Raw genomic sequence first — 12,725 nt, forward strand, 5'->3', positions numbered from 1 at the left:
AGGCTCAGGAGTTGGTGAGATACAGCACACGAGCACATTGTTTCTGTGGCACCTCCCCCAAATGTATCTGCCTTAATGCACCAGCGTTTAAAAAAAATTTTTTTGAGGTATAATTGACACATAAAATGGTAAGATATTTATAAATTTTTTAACGTTTATTCATTTTTGAGAGACAGAGACAGAGTTTGGTGGGGGGGAGAGAGAGAGAGACAAAATCCGAAGCAGGCTCTAGGCTCTGAGCTGTCAGCACAGAGCCTGACCAGGGCTCAGACTCACAAACCGTGAGATCATGACCCAAGCTGAAGTGGGACGCTTGACCAACTGAGCCACCCAGGCGCCCCCTAAAATTATAAGCCATTGAAAGTGTACAATGTGAGGATCGTATATAGAGACATATACATAGAGACATTGTGTAAAGATTCCCCCATGTGGAGTTAATGTAACACATTCATCACCTCCCGCGTTTACCTTTGTGTGTGTGAGCTGTGTGTTCGAGAACATTTAACTTCTACTGTCTTAGCAAATTTCAATTAGATAATATAGTGTTAGCAACTCTAGTACATTAGAACCTCAGACCTTATTCACCTCATAACTGGAAGTCTGTACCCTCTTACCCACCTCTCCCTCATCCCACACCTCCTCCCAGCCCCTGGAAACCACTTTTCTCTCTGTTTCTAGGAGTTCGACTTTTTTTTTTTTTTTTTTGATTCCACATATAACTGATATCATGCAGTACTTGTCATGTGTCTGGCTTATTTCACTTTGCACAATGCCCTGAGATTTCTCCATGTTGTTGCAAATGAGATTTCCTTTTTTAAAAAGAGAATGAATAATATTCCCTTGTGTCTGTACGTGTGTATGTGTATGTACTTCCTGTGTTTTATCCATTGCACTTGACGACACGCACAGTAATTGAGACTTAGGTCCCGAGGATAAAGAGACGAATTCGATAGAAGCCCTCCTTTCAGAGACCACATGATCTAATACAACCAAATCAATGGGAGAAACATCAACCTGGGTTGGAGGGGGTATGCAGCACCATTTGGGAAGGCTGGTGCTGCACTAGGTTTTGCAGGAAGAATAGGAGTCTTCGGCCAGACCAGACAGAAAGGTGCTCTAGGCAGAGAGGACACATGCAAAGGCCCAACAGGTTTAGATTAGCACCACCAGAACAGACGGGTGAGGAGGGAATGATGGATGATAAGGCATAAGAAAGACAGAGCCCAGACCACGCTAAGGAACTTAGACTTTATCCTAGAGGTGAAATGAGGTTTCAGGTCAAAGACAGAAACCATCCCACTGCGGTGGCCACCTGGAGGCCAACCCAGAGAGGTAAGGAGTGAGCAGTAAGAATCTTACAACAGTCCCACCAAGAAAGCAGGGTGCGTTTGAGTGCTGGACTCAGGCAGCAGAAACGGCGATAGAAAAGGCAAACACGTTGGTGACTGACTGGATACGGGACAGGAGGGCAGAGTGAGAATGAGGGCAGAATCTGCAGCCGTCTGACTTCAATTCTGAATTATCAAGCAGGCAGGGCAGGTGCATGACGAGAGGCCCTGGAACTTTCTTCTGTCCCAAAAGTCAGGCACGGGGCAGCAGTTTCCTCTGTGGATATGTGTACAGCTGACCCTAGAGAAGCAGCCGTCTTTCTACCTCCTCCTGTGATGAGTTAAATTTTGTCCCCTCGAAAGATATGTTAAAGACTTAACCCCTCAGTACCTGGGAACGTGACCTTGTTTGGAAAAAGGGTCTTTGCTGATATAATCGGTTAAGATGAGGTCATTAGTGTGGGTGGGTCCTAGTCCAATAGGAGTGGTATCTCTCTTTTTTTTTTTTTTAATGTTTATTTGTTTTTGAGATAGAGACAGAGTACGGGGGTGGGGGTGGGGGCAGAAGCAGAGAGAGAGGGAGACACAGAATCCGAAGCAGGCTCCAGGCTCCGAGCAATCAGCACAGAGGCCAATGCAGGGCTCAGGCTTGTGAACCATGAGACCATGACCTGAGCCAAAGTCGGCATGCTGAACTGAGTCACTCTGGCGCCCCGAGTGGTATCCTTTTTAGAAGGGGCAGTACATGCGTGGGGGTGCCTGTGTGGCTCACTTGGTTAAGCATCTGACTTTGGCTTATGTCATGATCTCATGGTTCCTGAGTTGAAGCCCTGCATTAGGCTCTGTGCTGCCACCTCGGAGCCTGGAGCCTGCTTCGGATTCTGGTCTCCCTCTCTCTCTGCCCCACCCCTAGCCGAGCTCGTGCACACACACTCTCTTCCTCTCTCTCTCTCTCTCAAGAATAAGCAATAAAAGGGGGGGGGGAGTATGCTTTAAAAATAAAATCACACAAATAAAAAAGGAAACATTTCCATGCACAGATGTAAATAATTACTAAATTATCATTCACAATTAAATTTGAATCATCTCTCAACAGGGGCAAAAATGTTGATGATAATGGAACGAACACACATTTTGTACGGCTCTCCAAAGGTGCTACTGTTCATAGGTTTTCAAGAGCTCAAACTTTTTCGTCTTCACAATGACATCTGAGAAGTGCCCTGGGTTTTCACTTCCTCTTTCCACACATGGATGTCTCCCCCTTGCTACCTTCCATGATGCAAACATACCATTAAATAAAATTTTAAAGTCAAGAGTTAAAAGAAAGGAAGGAAGTTTTACAACAAAGTAAGAGAAATTAAATTAAGTACATTAAAAAAGCAGAATTTGCCATATTTCTGGGTGGAAAGACTCTGGATTAAAGACTGATTTTAAAATTACAAAAATAAAGATACTACATAAAAAATATGGAAGATTCCCCAATCTAGACAGAAGAAAATCTAACCTCGACTTGAAGCCCAGCCGCCAAATAGGAAAGGGTCGGCAGATTCACTGCCTTTCTGCACAGCAGAAGACAGAATACAAACAGCATTAAAAGAAAAATACAAACTGGCAAAAATAGGCTTTCCACCAGTATGCCAGAGAAGAAGTGAGATGACACACAGTTAAGACACAAGGGCTCCAGCCAGGAAACCTGGGTTCGCTCCCAGCCCTGCCACTTACTAACTCAGGGAATTAGTGCTCAGGGAGCACTTACTAACGGGAAAATCATATAACAGCCCTCAGCCTCAAGCTTCTCATCTGTAAAATAGGATCATCATGGGACCTCCTGGGGCTGTAAGGAAGGACTCACTGAGTGGATACTCACATAGCATGTAGCACAAAGGCTGGGATTTTGTAAGTACCCAATAAGTACTAGCTACTACTATTAATTTACATAGAACTAACAAAAATAGTCAAGATATATGAACAGGCATCCAATAAAAATCATCAAGATATATGAACAGCCAGTTTATAAAAGAAATAGAAATATCTACCATGAAATATATAAACACGATTGGCCTCGCAACCAAAGAAGTGAAAAATAAGCCGAGGTATTATTTCTTTATCAAATTGGCAAGAGCATTTTCATAAGTGCGAACATCCAGTGTTGGCAAGGGTATGGGTGAATAAGTAATGTCACAGATTCTGATGAGAGTATAAATGGTGACCTCCTTTTGAATGACAAATGTATCTGTTTCTACCACAGTGTATTCAGCACCGAAATCTCATTTGTAGAAACGTATCTTTCCAAAGTGCTTCCACAAGCACGCAGCTGTACGTGAGCCCTGGGTGTGTGCCAGTGTGGGTGTGTGTAAGCATGTGAGTGTCTGTTGTGCACAGAAGCAACAGTTGCTAAGCAACAACATCTAAAAACAACCTAAATGTCCATCAACTGGAGATTGGGTTAAATAAATTATGGTAACATCCCCAGAGGAGATACATGAGGGCTTTTGAAAAAATATGGCTGTAATTTCTATCTACTAATTCTAAACGAATAAAGCAAAGTTGCAGATTGTGTATGCGTACGTTTTAACACATGCGTTTATGTGAGCACGGGGCCACGTGTGGAAGGATTCTTACCGAACTGTTGACGACAGTCCCCTTCGGGAAATAACACGGAAATGGAGGACTGGAGAAGGTACAAGGTGACCTTCACTCTTTTTAAACACTTCTGTACTTGGCAAATAAGCATGCAGCCTTTTTATAATTGGAAATAATGTAAACCTGGGAAGAAGAAGCTACCATAATAAGTTTTTTTTTAAACAGTCAAAAGCAATAAAAATAAGAACAAAATAATATAAATGGGGAATCTGGGTGGCTCAGTCAGGTAAGGGTCGAACTTGGCTCAGGTCATGATCTTGTGCTCTGGTCTGTGAGTTCACGTTGGGCTCTGTGCAGTCAGCTCGGAGCCCAGAGCCTGCTTCGGATCCTGTGTCTCCCTCTCTCTCTCTGCCCCTCCCCTGCTCACCCTCTGCCTCTCTCTCTCCTTCCCTCTCTCTCCCAAAAATAAATAAACATTAAAAAAAAAAGAAGAAAACAACATAAAGTAAAAATATCCACCGTATAAATAAAAAGAGAAAGAAAAACACAAAGAAGTGAAAACGGGCTCGATAGAGTTTTCTGGGTAGAAAGCACCTCCCCACAGTGAGGCATTCTGGGTCTTTCTGGGCAAGATAAGGCGACCTCTGAACAATGACAGCAGAGCCAAGCACTGGCCTGAGACGCAGAGGAGCCCATCCACCTGCTGCCGTGGCCATTCCTTGGAACAAGGGCTGTGGCCTGGCTCCCTCTCAGGCCTCAGCCTGCTCTGCTATTCTCTAGTCCTGAATAATGCCCTCACAGAGAGCAAACACCTCCAATTCAGAAGCAGGCTACCCCTGCTCTCAGAGTGGGCCGATCAGGGAGCACAGACGGGCCCAACCCGTTTTTTCTAGAATGCTGAGTTGATCTAAGGAACGCTATTTTACGGGAACCTGAATGATCACCAAGTGTGTAGATGGCATCAGGGCAGGTACCTGTGGCTCCTCCCACCACACCGATGCCCCTGGCAGAGCCCAGGGCTCCTTCGCCCTGCACTCCCTGCAATGCCAAACAGCCCAGACCCTCACCAGGAGAGCCTGGGTCTCCACACCACCTGAGGCCGTCCGCCATGTAGCCCAGCAGTGTGTTCTCCAGGGTGAACAACTCCCGCTGGACCCATGCGTATTCGTGCACCAGCTCATTTGTTTTGCTCCAAAGGAGGGTCTAGGAAAGAAAAACACAACCTGTTATGGAGAGCAATTCAGTGAGTCAAAAAGCAAAAACAAAAACAAAACCCACATCTTCTTAAATGAGAGAAAAATAGAAAAGACCAGAGTAAAACCCCTAGAGTAAAAGTGAGCATTGCTGAGTGCATCACTGTGTTCTGTGTCCATGGATGGAGGGTGTGTGTGTGTGTGTGTGTGTGTGTTTTCTAGGTCACATTATTATTTTTGGTGGCAGTGAAAAAAAGTCTGAAAGCCACGGATGAGAATCTTACAATAAACACAGAACTAGAGAACATCTGGAGGAGACATTAGGAAATTCCTAAAGTCATCTGCAAAACAATTGTGTCTACGTGCTATTTTCTGGGAGAAGTGCTCTTGGGTTCTTAAAGGGCTCCAGGACCCTGTTTCCTTCCTCAAATCTTTCCTATTCCCACAAAGAAAAAGGAGAGAAAGAAAAGAACAAATACAGTGAATTTTTTTAGGGTCCCTCGTAAAGGTCAAATACCAGAACAATCTTCAGCCCATGGATCTATTCCGTTGTTTTTTTTTTTAGTTTTAAATTAATTTTTTTTTACTTTTTTTTTTTTTAATTTACATCCGAGTTAGTTAGCATACAGTGCAACAATGATTTCAGGAGTAGATTCCTTAATGCCCTTAACACATTTAGCCCCTCCCCCCTCCCACAACCCCTCCAGTAACACTCTATTTGTTCTCCATATTTAAGAATCTCTTAATGCTTTTGTCTCCCTCCTTGTTTCTCTATTCTTTTTGCTTCCCTTCCCTTATGTTCATCTGTTTCGTATCTTAAAGTCCTCACATGAGTGAAGTGCTATGATATTTGTCTTTCTCTGACTAATTTCACTTAGCATCACACCCTCCAGTTCCATCCACATAGTTGCAAATGGCACCTTCTTTTTTTTTTTTTTAAGTTTATCTCTTTATTTTGTGAGGGGGTGAGGGGCAGAGAGAAAGAGAGAGAGAGAGAGAGAGAGAGAGAGAGAGGGAGAGAGAATCACAAGCAGACTCCACACTGTCAGCACAGAACCCAACTCGGGCTCTATCTCATGGATCATGCGATCATGACCTGAGCCAAAATCCAGAGTTCGACGCTCAACCTACTGAGCCACCCAGGTGCCCCTCCACTCCTTCCGGATAGGAGGGCGTGGTTTGAAGCGTGGGCCCCAGAGGCACGTGCCCTGTGAAACCAGCGTCACTACTTACAGCTGCCTGACCCTGGGCAGCCAGAGCATCACTAAGCCTCACTTTCCCCATCTGTAAAATGGTATCGATAGTGACTGTAAGGAACCCGAGATGTGAGATGAAATGAGACAATTGCAAATAAAAAGTGCTTAGTCCCGGGTCTGTTGCCGAGTTAGGGATCCTTGGGGTTACTTGCCAAGCAGCTCTTCTGTACAGGGCTCCGTGTCGGTGCACCTGGCCGGCTCTCTGGAATAACCCTAGCTCTCCACCGAGGGGATGAGAGGCTATAATAGGTCCCTGGCTAGGAGGCTACACAAAGATGATTTGGGGTGCACTGAATTTTCACCTTAAATGCTGACTTGAGGAAAGATGTATGCCATTCCGCACTTGTTTCAGTACAGTCTATGTATAAACCCCAGGCCTCTCTGGCTCCAAATCCCAGGCTACCAACATTTCAACTGGTCACTTTCAAGACCACCAAACGTGAGCAGTCACTGACTGCCTAACCTCACCAAGTCTCAGTGTTCTCACCGGTAAAATGGGGTTGTTGACTCTTGACTTGTTTATTCTGCAGGGTGGCTATGAATTATCATCATCATTGTCAGAGGTCAAGGGAGAATTTCACAGTTATATAAAGTTGGGTCCTTTTTGTTTGGGTTGGTTGGGTTTCCCATAGGTTTGCTTTGTCTGATTTTTGGTCACATCTCCTTCCTCTTTCCCTGTCCCTGGTTCTCTCTTAATTTTCTTCCTCAGATGTCCCTAATCCAGATGATATCCAGGTGCCGCAAAATCTCCACAGACGCCATCTCGGCCAACCATGCATACACCCTAACCTCCAGATTTTCCTCCTCCCTCATCCTGGCCAAAATTTGGTCCTGTAGTCTCTTCCTTTGGCTTTTATCCTGTTTTGTTTTGTTGGGTTTTTTTTAATGTTCATTTATTTTTGAGAGAGACAGAGACAGAATGTGAGCAGGGCAGAGGCAGAGAGAAAGGGAGGCAGAATCCGGAGCAGGCTCCAGGCTCTGAGCAAGCTGTCAGCACAGAGCCCGACGCAGGGCTCGAACTCACAAACCGCGAGATCATGACCTGAGCCAAAGTTGGACGCTTAACCAACTGAGCCACCCAGGCACCCCCTGTTTTTTGTTTTGTTTTGTTTTTTTCAGTTTATTTATTTTGAGAGAAAGAGTGCACACACAAGTAAGGAGGAGAGAGAGAGAGGAAGTGAGAGAATCCCAAGCTGACAGCACAGAGCCTGATGCGGGGCTCAGTCTCATGAACCCTGAGATCACGACCTGAGCTGAGATCGAGAGTTGGATGTTTAACTGACTGAGCCACCCAGGCACCCTTTTTTATCCTCAGTTTTTTTTTTTTAATTTTTTTTTCAACGTTTATTTATTTTTGGGACAGAGAGAGACAGAGCATGAACGGGGGAGGGGCAGAGAGAGAGGGAGACACAGAATCTGAAACAGGCTCCAGGCTCTGAGCCATCAGCCCAGAGCCCGACGCGGGGCTCGAACTCACGGACCGCGAGATCGTGACCTGGCTGAAGTCGGACGCCCAACCGACTGCGCCACCCAGGCGCCCCTATCCTCAGTTTTAAAAATCAATAATTCAGGGTGCCTGGGTGGCTCAGTCAGTTAAGCATCTGACTTTGACTCATGATCTCACAGTTCATGAGTCTGGGCCCCACATCAGGGGCTGTCAGCACAGAGCCCACCTCAGATCCTCTGTCCGCCCCCCCCCCGCCCCTCCCCTGCTGGTTCTCTAAATAAATAAATAAATAAATAAACTTTAAAAAAAAATCAATAACTCTATCCCGTTACCTTGTCACAAGGTACAGTTTGATTCGTCAGTTCCATCAATGGCTGATAGTCCTGTTCCGTGCTGCTGCAAGGATCCTTAGAAAGAAACGCATTTGTGAATGCCTTCCCTATCTTTTGGCAATCTTTATGTCTGTGAGACAAAACACGGAAAATAAAACAAAACATGAAAGGTTAGGTTTTGAACATAATTACCTGGGCACGTGTCACCTACGAAGCACGGGCTGTATGCCTAGAACTTCACGCACATCCGGACAGCATTTTTTAAGAGATGACCATTATCCTCCCCACCCTGCAACGTCCCTGCCTCTCCCAGAGCTGCTTCTCCGGTTAGAGACACAGACAGTAATCAAACAAGCAAATAAGTTAACAAAATCAGTACGGACTATTCCAAGTATTCAGAAAATCAAGGGGGGGGGGGGGCGACAGCAGAATACAATGACCAGGTTAGGGAGGCTGGTCAGGACAGGTGTCCCTGAGAGATCATTTAAGCTAAGACTGAATGATGAGAAGGAGAACATTCCAGACAGAGGCTACTACAAGGACAAAGGCCCTGAAGCACACAGCATGGCTGCCATGGAAAGGAATAAGGAAAAGAGTGGTAAGAAATCAGGTCAGAAAAATAATCAGGCGGTAGATCACTTAGGTCTTTTGGACCAAAGAAATGATTTCAAATTTTACTCTAATTACTGGCAAGCCATTGGATCGTTTTAAGCATGAGAGCAGTCTCATCTGATTTTTTTTTTTTTTTTTGAGCCACCACTAGAAAATTCTGAGCTGGCCCTAAAGATAGAAGTCTCTGAAATAGAATTCAGACTCCTCGTCCCCTCCAGACAGCCCCCAACCATGAGGAGGCAGGTGGGTGGGGAAGAGTGGAGGGAGGAGGGATGGGGGCACAGAGAGGGGCTAAGAAGACAGCAGCTGGAATCCCTTGTGTTCCTGTTAGCAGGTGCACAGAAACCCATCATTTCCTCGGGACAAAGAGGTGGGTCTCCCCTGGGAGCGCTCAGGTATCACGATCAGGATAAACCCTAACCTTTGAGGGCTTAAATAAAACACATGGTAAATCCTTTCAGAACACTGCCCAGTACAGAATAAAGGTTCACTCAACATCAGCAATAATATTTCCTGTCTTTCTTTTCGGGCCCCTTGCTCAGACCTTGCTGGCTGTGAGCAGTCATCTGTAGCCCATAGAGGCAGGCGTGGCCCATATAACTCCTGGGCCAACTTAGGAATGGGCTCATCCTCACAGGGCCCGGAAGGGCACACAGAGTTAGTATGTCCTGCACCTGGGGTGGTGAGAACACCCGGCCCCTTGGGGTCAGATTAGGGTGCAAACCCAACCCAGAGGGTAACAGTACTGCCCATCCCCTTGTCCGCAGGCAATATGATTGTCTCCTTGATCTTCCACTCGTAGTAAGAATCAGCCTGTAAAATGTAATGGCTTTGATATGCAAAAGCCACAGGACAGAATTCCAGATCAGTCATCCGGTAGCTGGGTGGGCTGAGGCAATAATAATAATAATAATAATAATAATTTCGTAGTAGTAGTAGTAGTAATAAACAATAACAACAAAAGGTAGCATTTATTGGGGGCTTAATATATATATTGCACATACATATCTCATCTAATCTCCTATCATTTCTCTGAGCAAATGTATCAGTATTTGATTCAACTTAGTAAGACCTAAAATTGCAGGGACGCAACAGAGAATTTTATTTCTTGCTCATATCTCAAGCTCAAGGCCAGTATCTGGGATTTCTATGACATTGCACATATCAGAGACCCATCTGCTCAGTCCAAAATGGCTACTTCAGTTCCAGCCATCATGACTACATTCCAGCCAACAGGAAAGATTAAGGAAAAGAAAGAGGAAGAGAAAGAAGGAAGAGGAGGGGAAAGCAGCAGCAGCAGTGGGCACGTGGGCTGCTTCTTAAGGACAGGCTCTTAGAAGATGTTCTATTTGCTGTCATCTCATTTGCTAAGATGTTATCACAGGCCACACCTAGCTGCAAAGGAAGGTGAGAAGCGCAATCTTTCACCTTGACGGCCATTGCAGATCTAAAATCACTACTTCAGTTCTAGAGAAGAAAGGGCCTTGGTCACAGGGAGATCCTACCGTTGTCCCATTTTACTGATGAGGAAACTTGAAGGCTGCAAAGTTATAGAACCGGTCAGAGGTCACAGGATGAGTGAGTGGGAAAGCCAGGACAGGTCCCAAGTCTGTGTGACCCTGAAGGTCAGGCTCCCACCACCCTACTACAGCATTGCCTTGGAAGGCAGGCTAGAAAAGCGCTCCAGCCTCAGTTTCCCCATCTGTGAAAGGGAGGTAATATCACTTCAGTCATGGGAGCTTCGAGAGAATTCGATGAGCTCACACACACCTGCAGTCTTCATGGAGGGCTCTTTCGAGCCGAGATCCCTCTACTCCCCAGTCTGCACAGGACATTTCAACTGCCTCATGGTTGCCTTCCAAAGCTGGGCCAGGAAACCATTATCCATCTGGCTTTCTCCATACACTTCACATTTCAAAGAAAACAGGTTATTGCATTATGTACTTCGATGTCAATCAAAATGTATGGGGCACCATCATGGCAAGTTTAGAGAAAAAGTGTTTGGTGGCTATGTCACTTTGGGGGATCCTGTTTTACTTCCATTAATTTAATTCAGTGGCCTTCTCAAAAATGTCCTGTTCCGGATTCCAACTCCCTCATACAATTCTTCTACCAGCATCTGCAGAACTTGAGGCAGACAAAGGCTGGAGGGGGAGAGATGTCTCCCTCAGATGAAGAGCAAGAGAATTTTCCACTACAAAAAAAAAAAAAAATCTGGCAGGAAAGAGAAATGAACGTGCACCGAGAACCCACTGTTTACCAGATGTTTTTATGAACGTGTTATGTAATCACCAAAGATTTGATGGAGCCTCCGGAAGAAGTCACGAACCTCTAAAATTATTTTTATGTTTCTTAGGTATGTAGACCCCCAGCTCAGGAGACACTACCTTCTGGGCTCAAGGATCCCCAGGTTGATAATAATTTAACGGAGCTCCTTGTCTAGAAGAAGCAGAGTTCTAGAACATAAGCTGAAATAGACGTGAGAAGAGTTTATGATGTAACTGCCTTCCCTTTCTCTGTCTCAGAGATCACAGCCTCCTTGTGTCCACAACTGAGAGAAAATGAGGAGGAGCAATCAGAAGTCTGGGGTCAAGCTTTATGAAGCTACTTTTTTTAAAATGTATTATTTCTTTATTTCGAGAGATAGAGAGAACACAAGCGCAGGGAGGCGCAGAGAGAGAGGGAGGGAGAAATTCCCAAGCAGGGTCCAAGTCTCAGCAAGGATCCCAATGTGGGGCTCGATCTCACGACCTTGAGATCATGACCTGAGCTGAAATCAAGAGTCAGATGCTTAAGTGACTGAGCCCCCCAGGAGCCCCTGAAGTTTCTTTTTATCCTTAAACTCAAAAGTAAACATTGCACCCTGGATGTGCCAGTCACCATTTTGATCAGCATAAATACATATATAGAATTAAAAAGGCATTGGGATGGCACTGTAGGGAGGTGTCTGCAGTACTCATTTATAGATGTCAATGCAGAAAGGAGCCTCAAGTTCATTAGTGTGGCTTCTTTGCAAGAATCCCCCGTGTTCAGGTTTGTTCCCCTGGGTAGAGCACCGTTCCATCAGATCAAATGATAGCCAAGCCAAGCTGCTCCGAGTAAATTGGCCGGTTATAAGACACAGATGGCCTCAGGAACGTCTGTGTCCAACAGAGATGGAGGTGCGCCCCTGACTGAAGAGGCGGCATGGGGGGCCCCTGGGTGGCTCAGTCCGTTGAGCGGCTGACTTCACCTCAGGTCACGATCTCACCGCTCATGGGTTCGAGCCCCACGTCGGGCTCCGCGCTCATAGCTTGAAGCCTGGAGGCAGCTTCAGGTTCTGTCTCCGTCTCTCTGCTCCTCCCCTGCTGACATTCTGTCGATCTCTCTCTCTCAAATATAAGATAAAAACAACATAAAAAAATCGAAGAAGCAGCATGGAAGGAATAAGAGCCATTTCTGGAAGTTGCTTTTTTTTTTTTTTTTTTTTTTGCATTAAAAATGGCTCTCCATTCCAAAATGGTGCTGCTTCCAGGCAGACCTGCTGCCTGGGATAGAGACTGTGAGCCCCAGGGCTATTCCCAAGAGCTGTCTGTGCCCGGATCGGACTGTGGGAAGTCATCGGGTCCTGTGGCTCTCAGCTCTGGCCACACCTGACCATCACCCAAGAGCTTCGGAAAAGACCGACTCCAGGCCAACCAAGTCAGAATGGCAAAGGTGGAAAGGGTAGAACTGAGAATTTTTCAGAAGCTTCCCCTTCCCCCTTCCTCCCAGGGGAACTGCACTGCCACTTTCTATCTCAGTGAATTTGACTACTGTGGGTACCTGTCTTTCCATCACTGGCTGATTTCACTTAGCGCAATGTCCTCACAGCTTACCCGTGTTGTAGCAGGTGTCAGAATCCCCTGCACTTTCAAAGGCTCAACAGCATTCCACTGTAGGCTTACACCTCATTCTGGGTATCCGTTTACCCACCGTGGACACTTGGGCTGCTT

At 45.7% G+C, this 12,725-nt stretch overlaps 1 protein-coding gene across 1 annotated transcript in view; it reads right to left on the reverse strand.

The window, feature by feature from the left end:
• Positions 1-12,725, reverse strand: part of CD38 (CD38 molecule) — a 56,928-nt gene that overhangs the window by 9,988 nt on the left and 34,215 nt on the right. The window contains exons 2-3 of the mRNA XM_043572919.1: positions 8,140-8,269; positions 4,979-5,114 (exon numbers count right to left, since the gene is read on the reverse strand). Coding sequence (XP_043428854.1) covers positions 4,979-5,114; positions 8,140-8,269 — 266 coding nt within the window. The remainder of the gene's footprint in view (positions 1-4,978; positions 5,115-8,139; positions 8,270-12,725) is intronic.

Source organism: Prionailurus bengalensis, chromosome B1 (genome assembly GCF_016509475.1).
Source record: "Prionailurus bengalensis isolate Pbe53 chromosome B1, Fcat_Pben_1.1_paternal_pri, whole genome shotgun sequence".
Taxonomy (NCBI): Eukaryota; Metazoa; Chordata; class Mammalia; order Carnivora; family Felidae; genus Prionailurus; species Prionailurus bengalensis.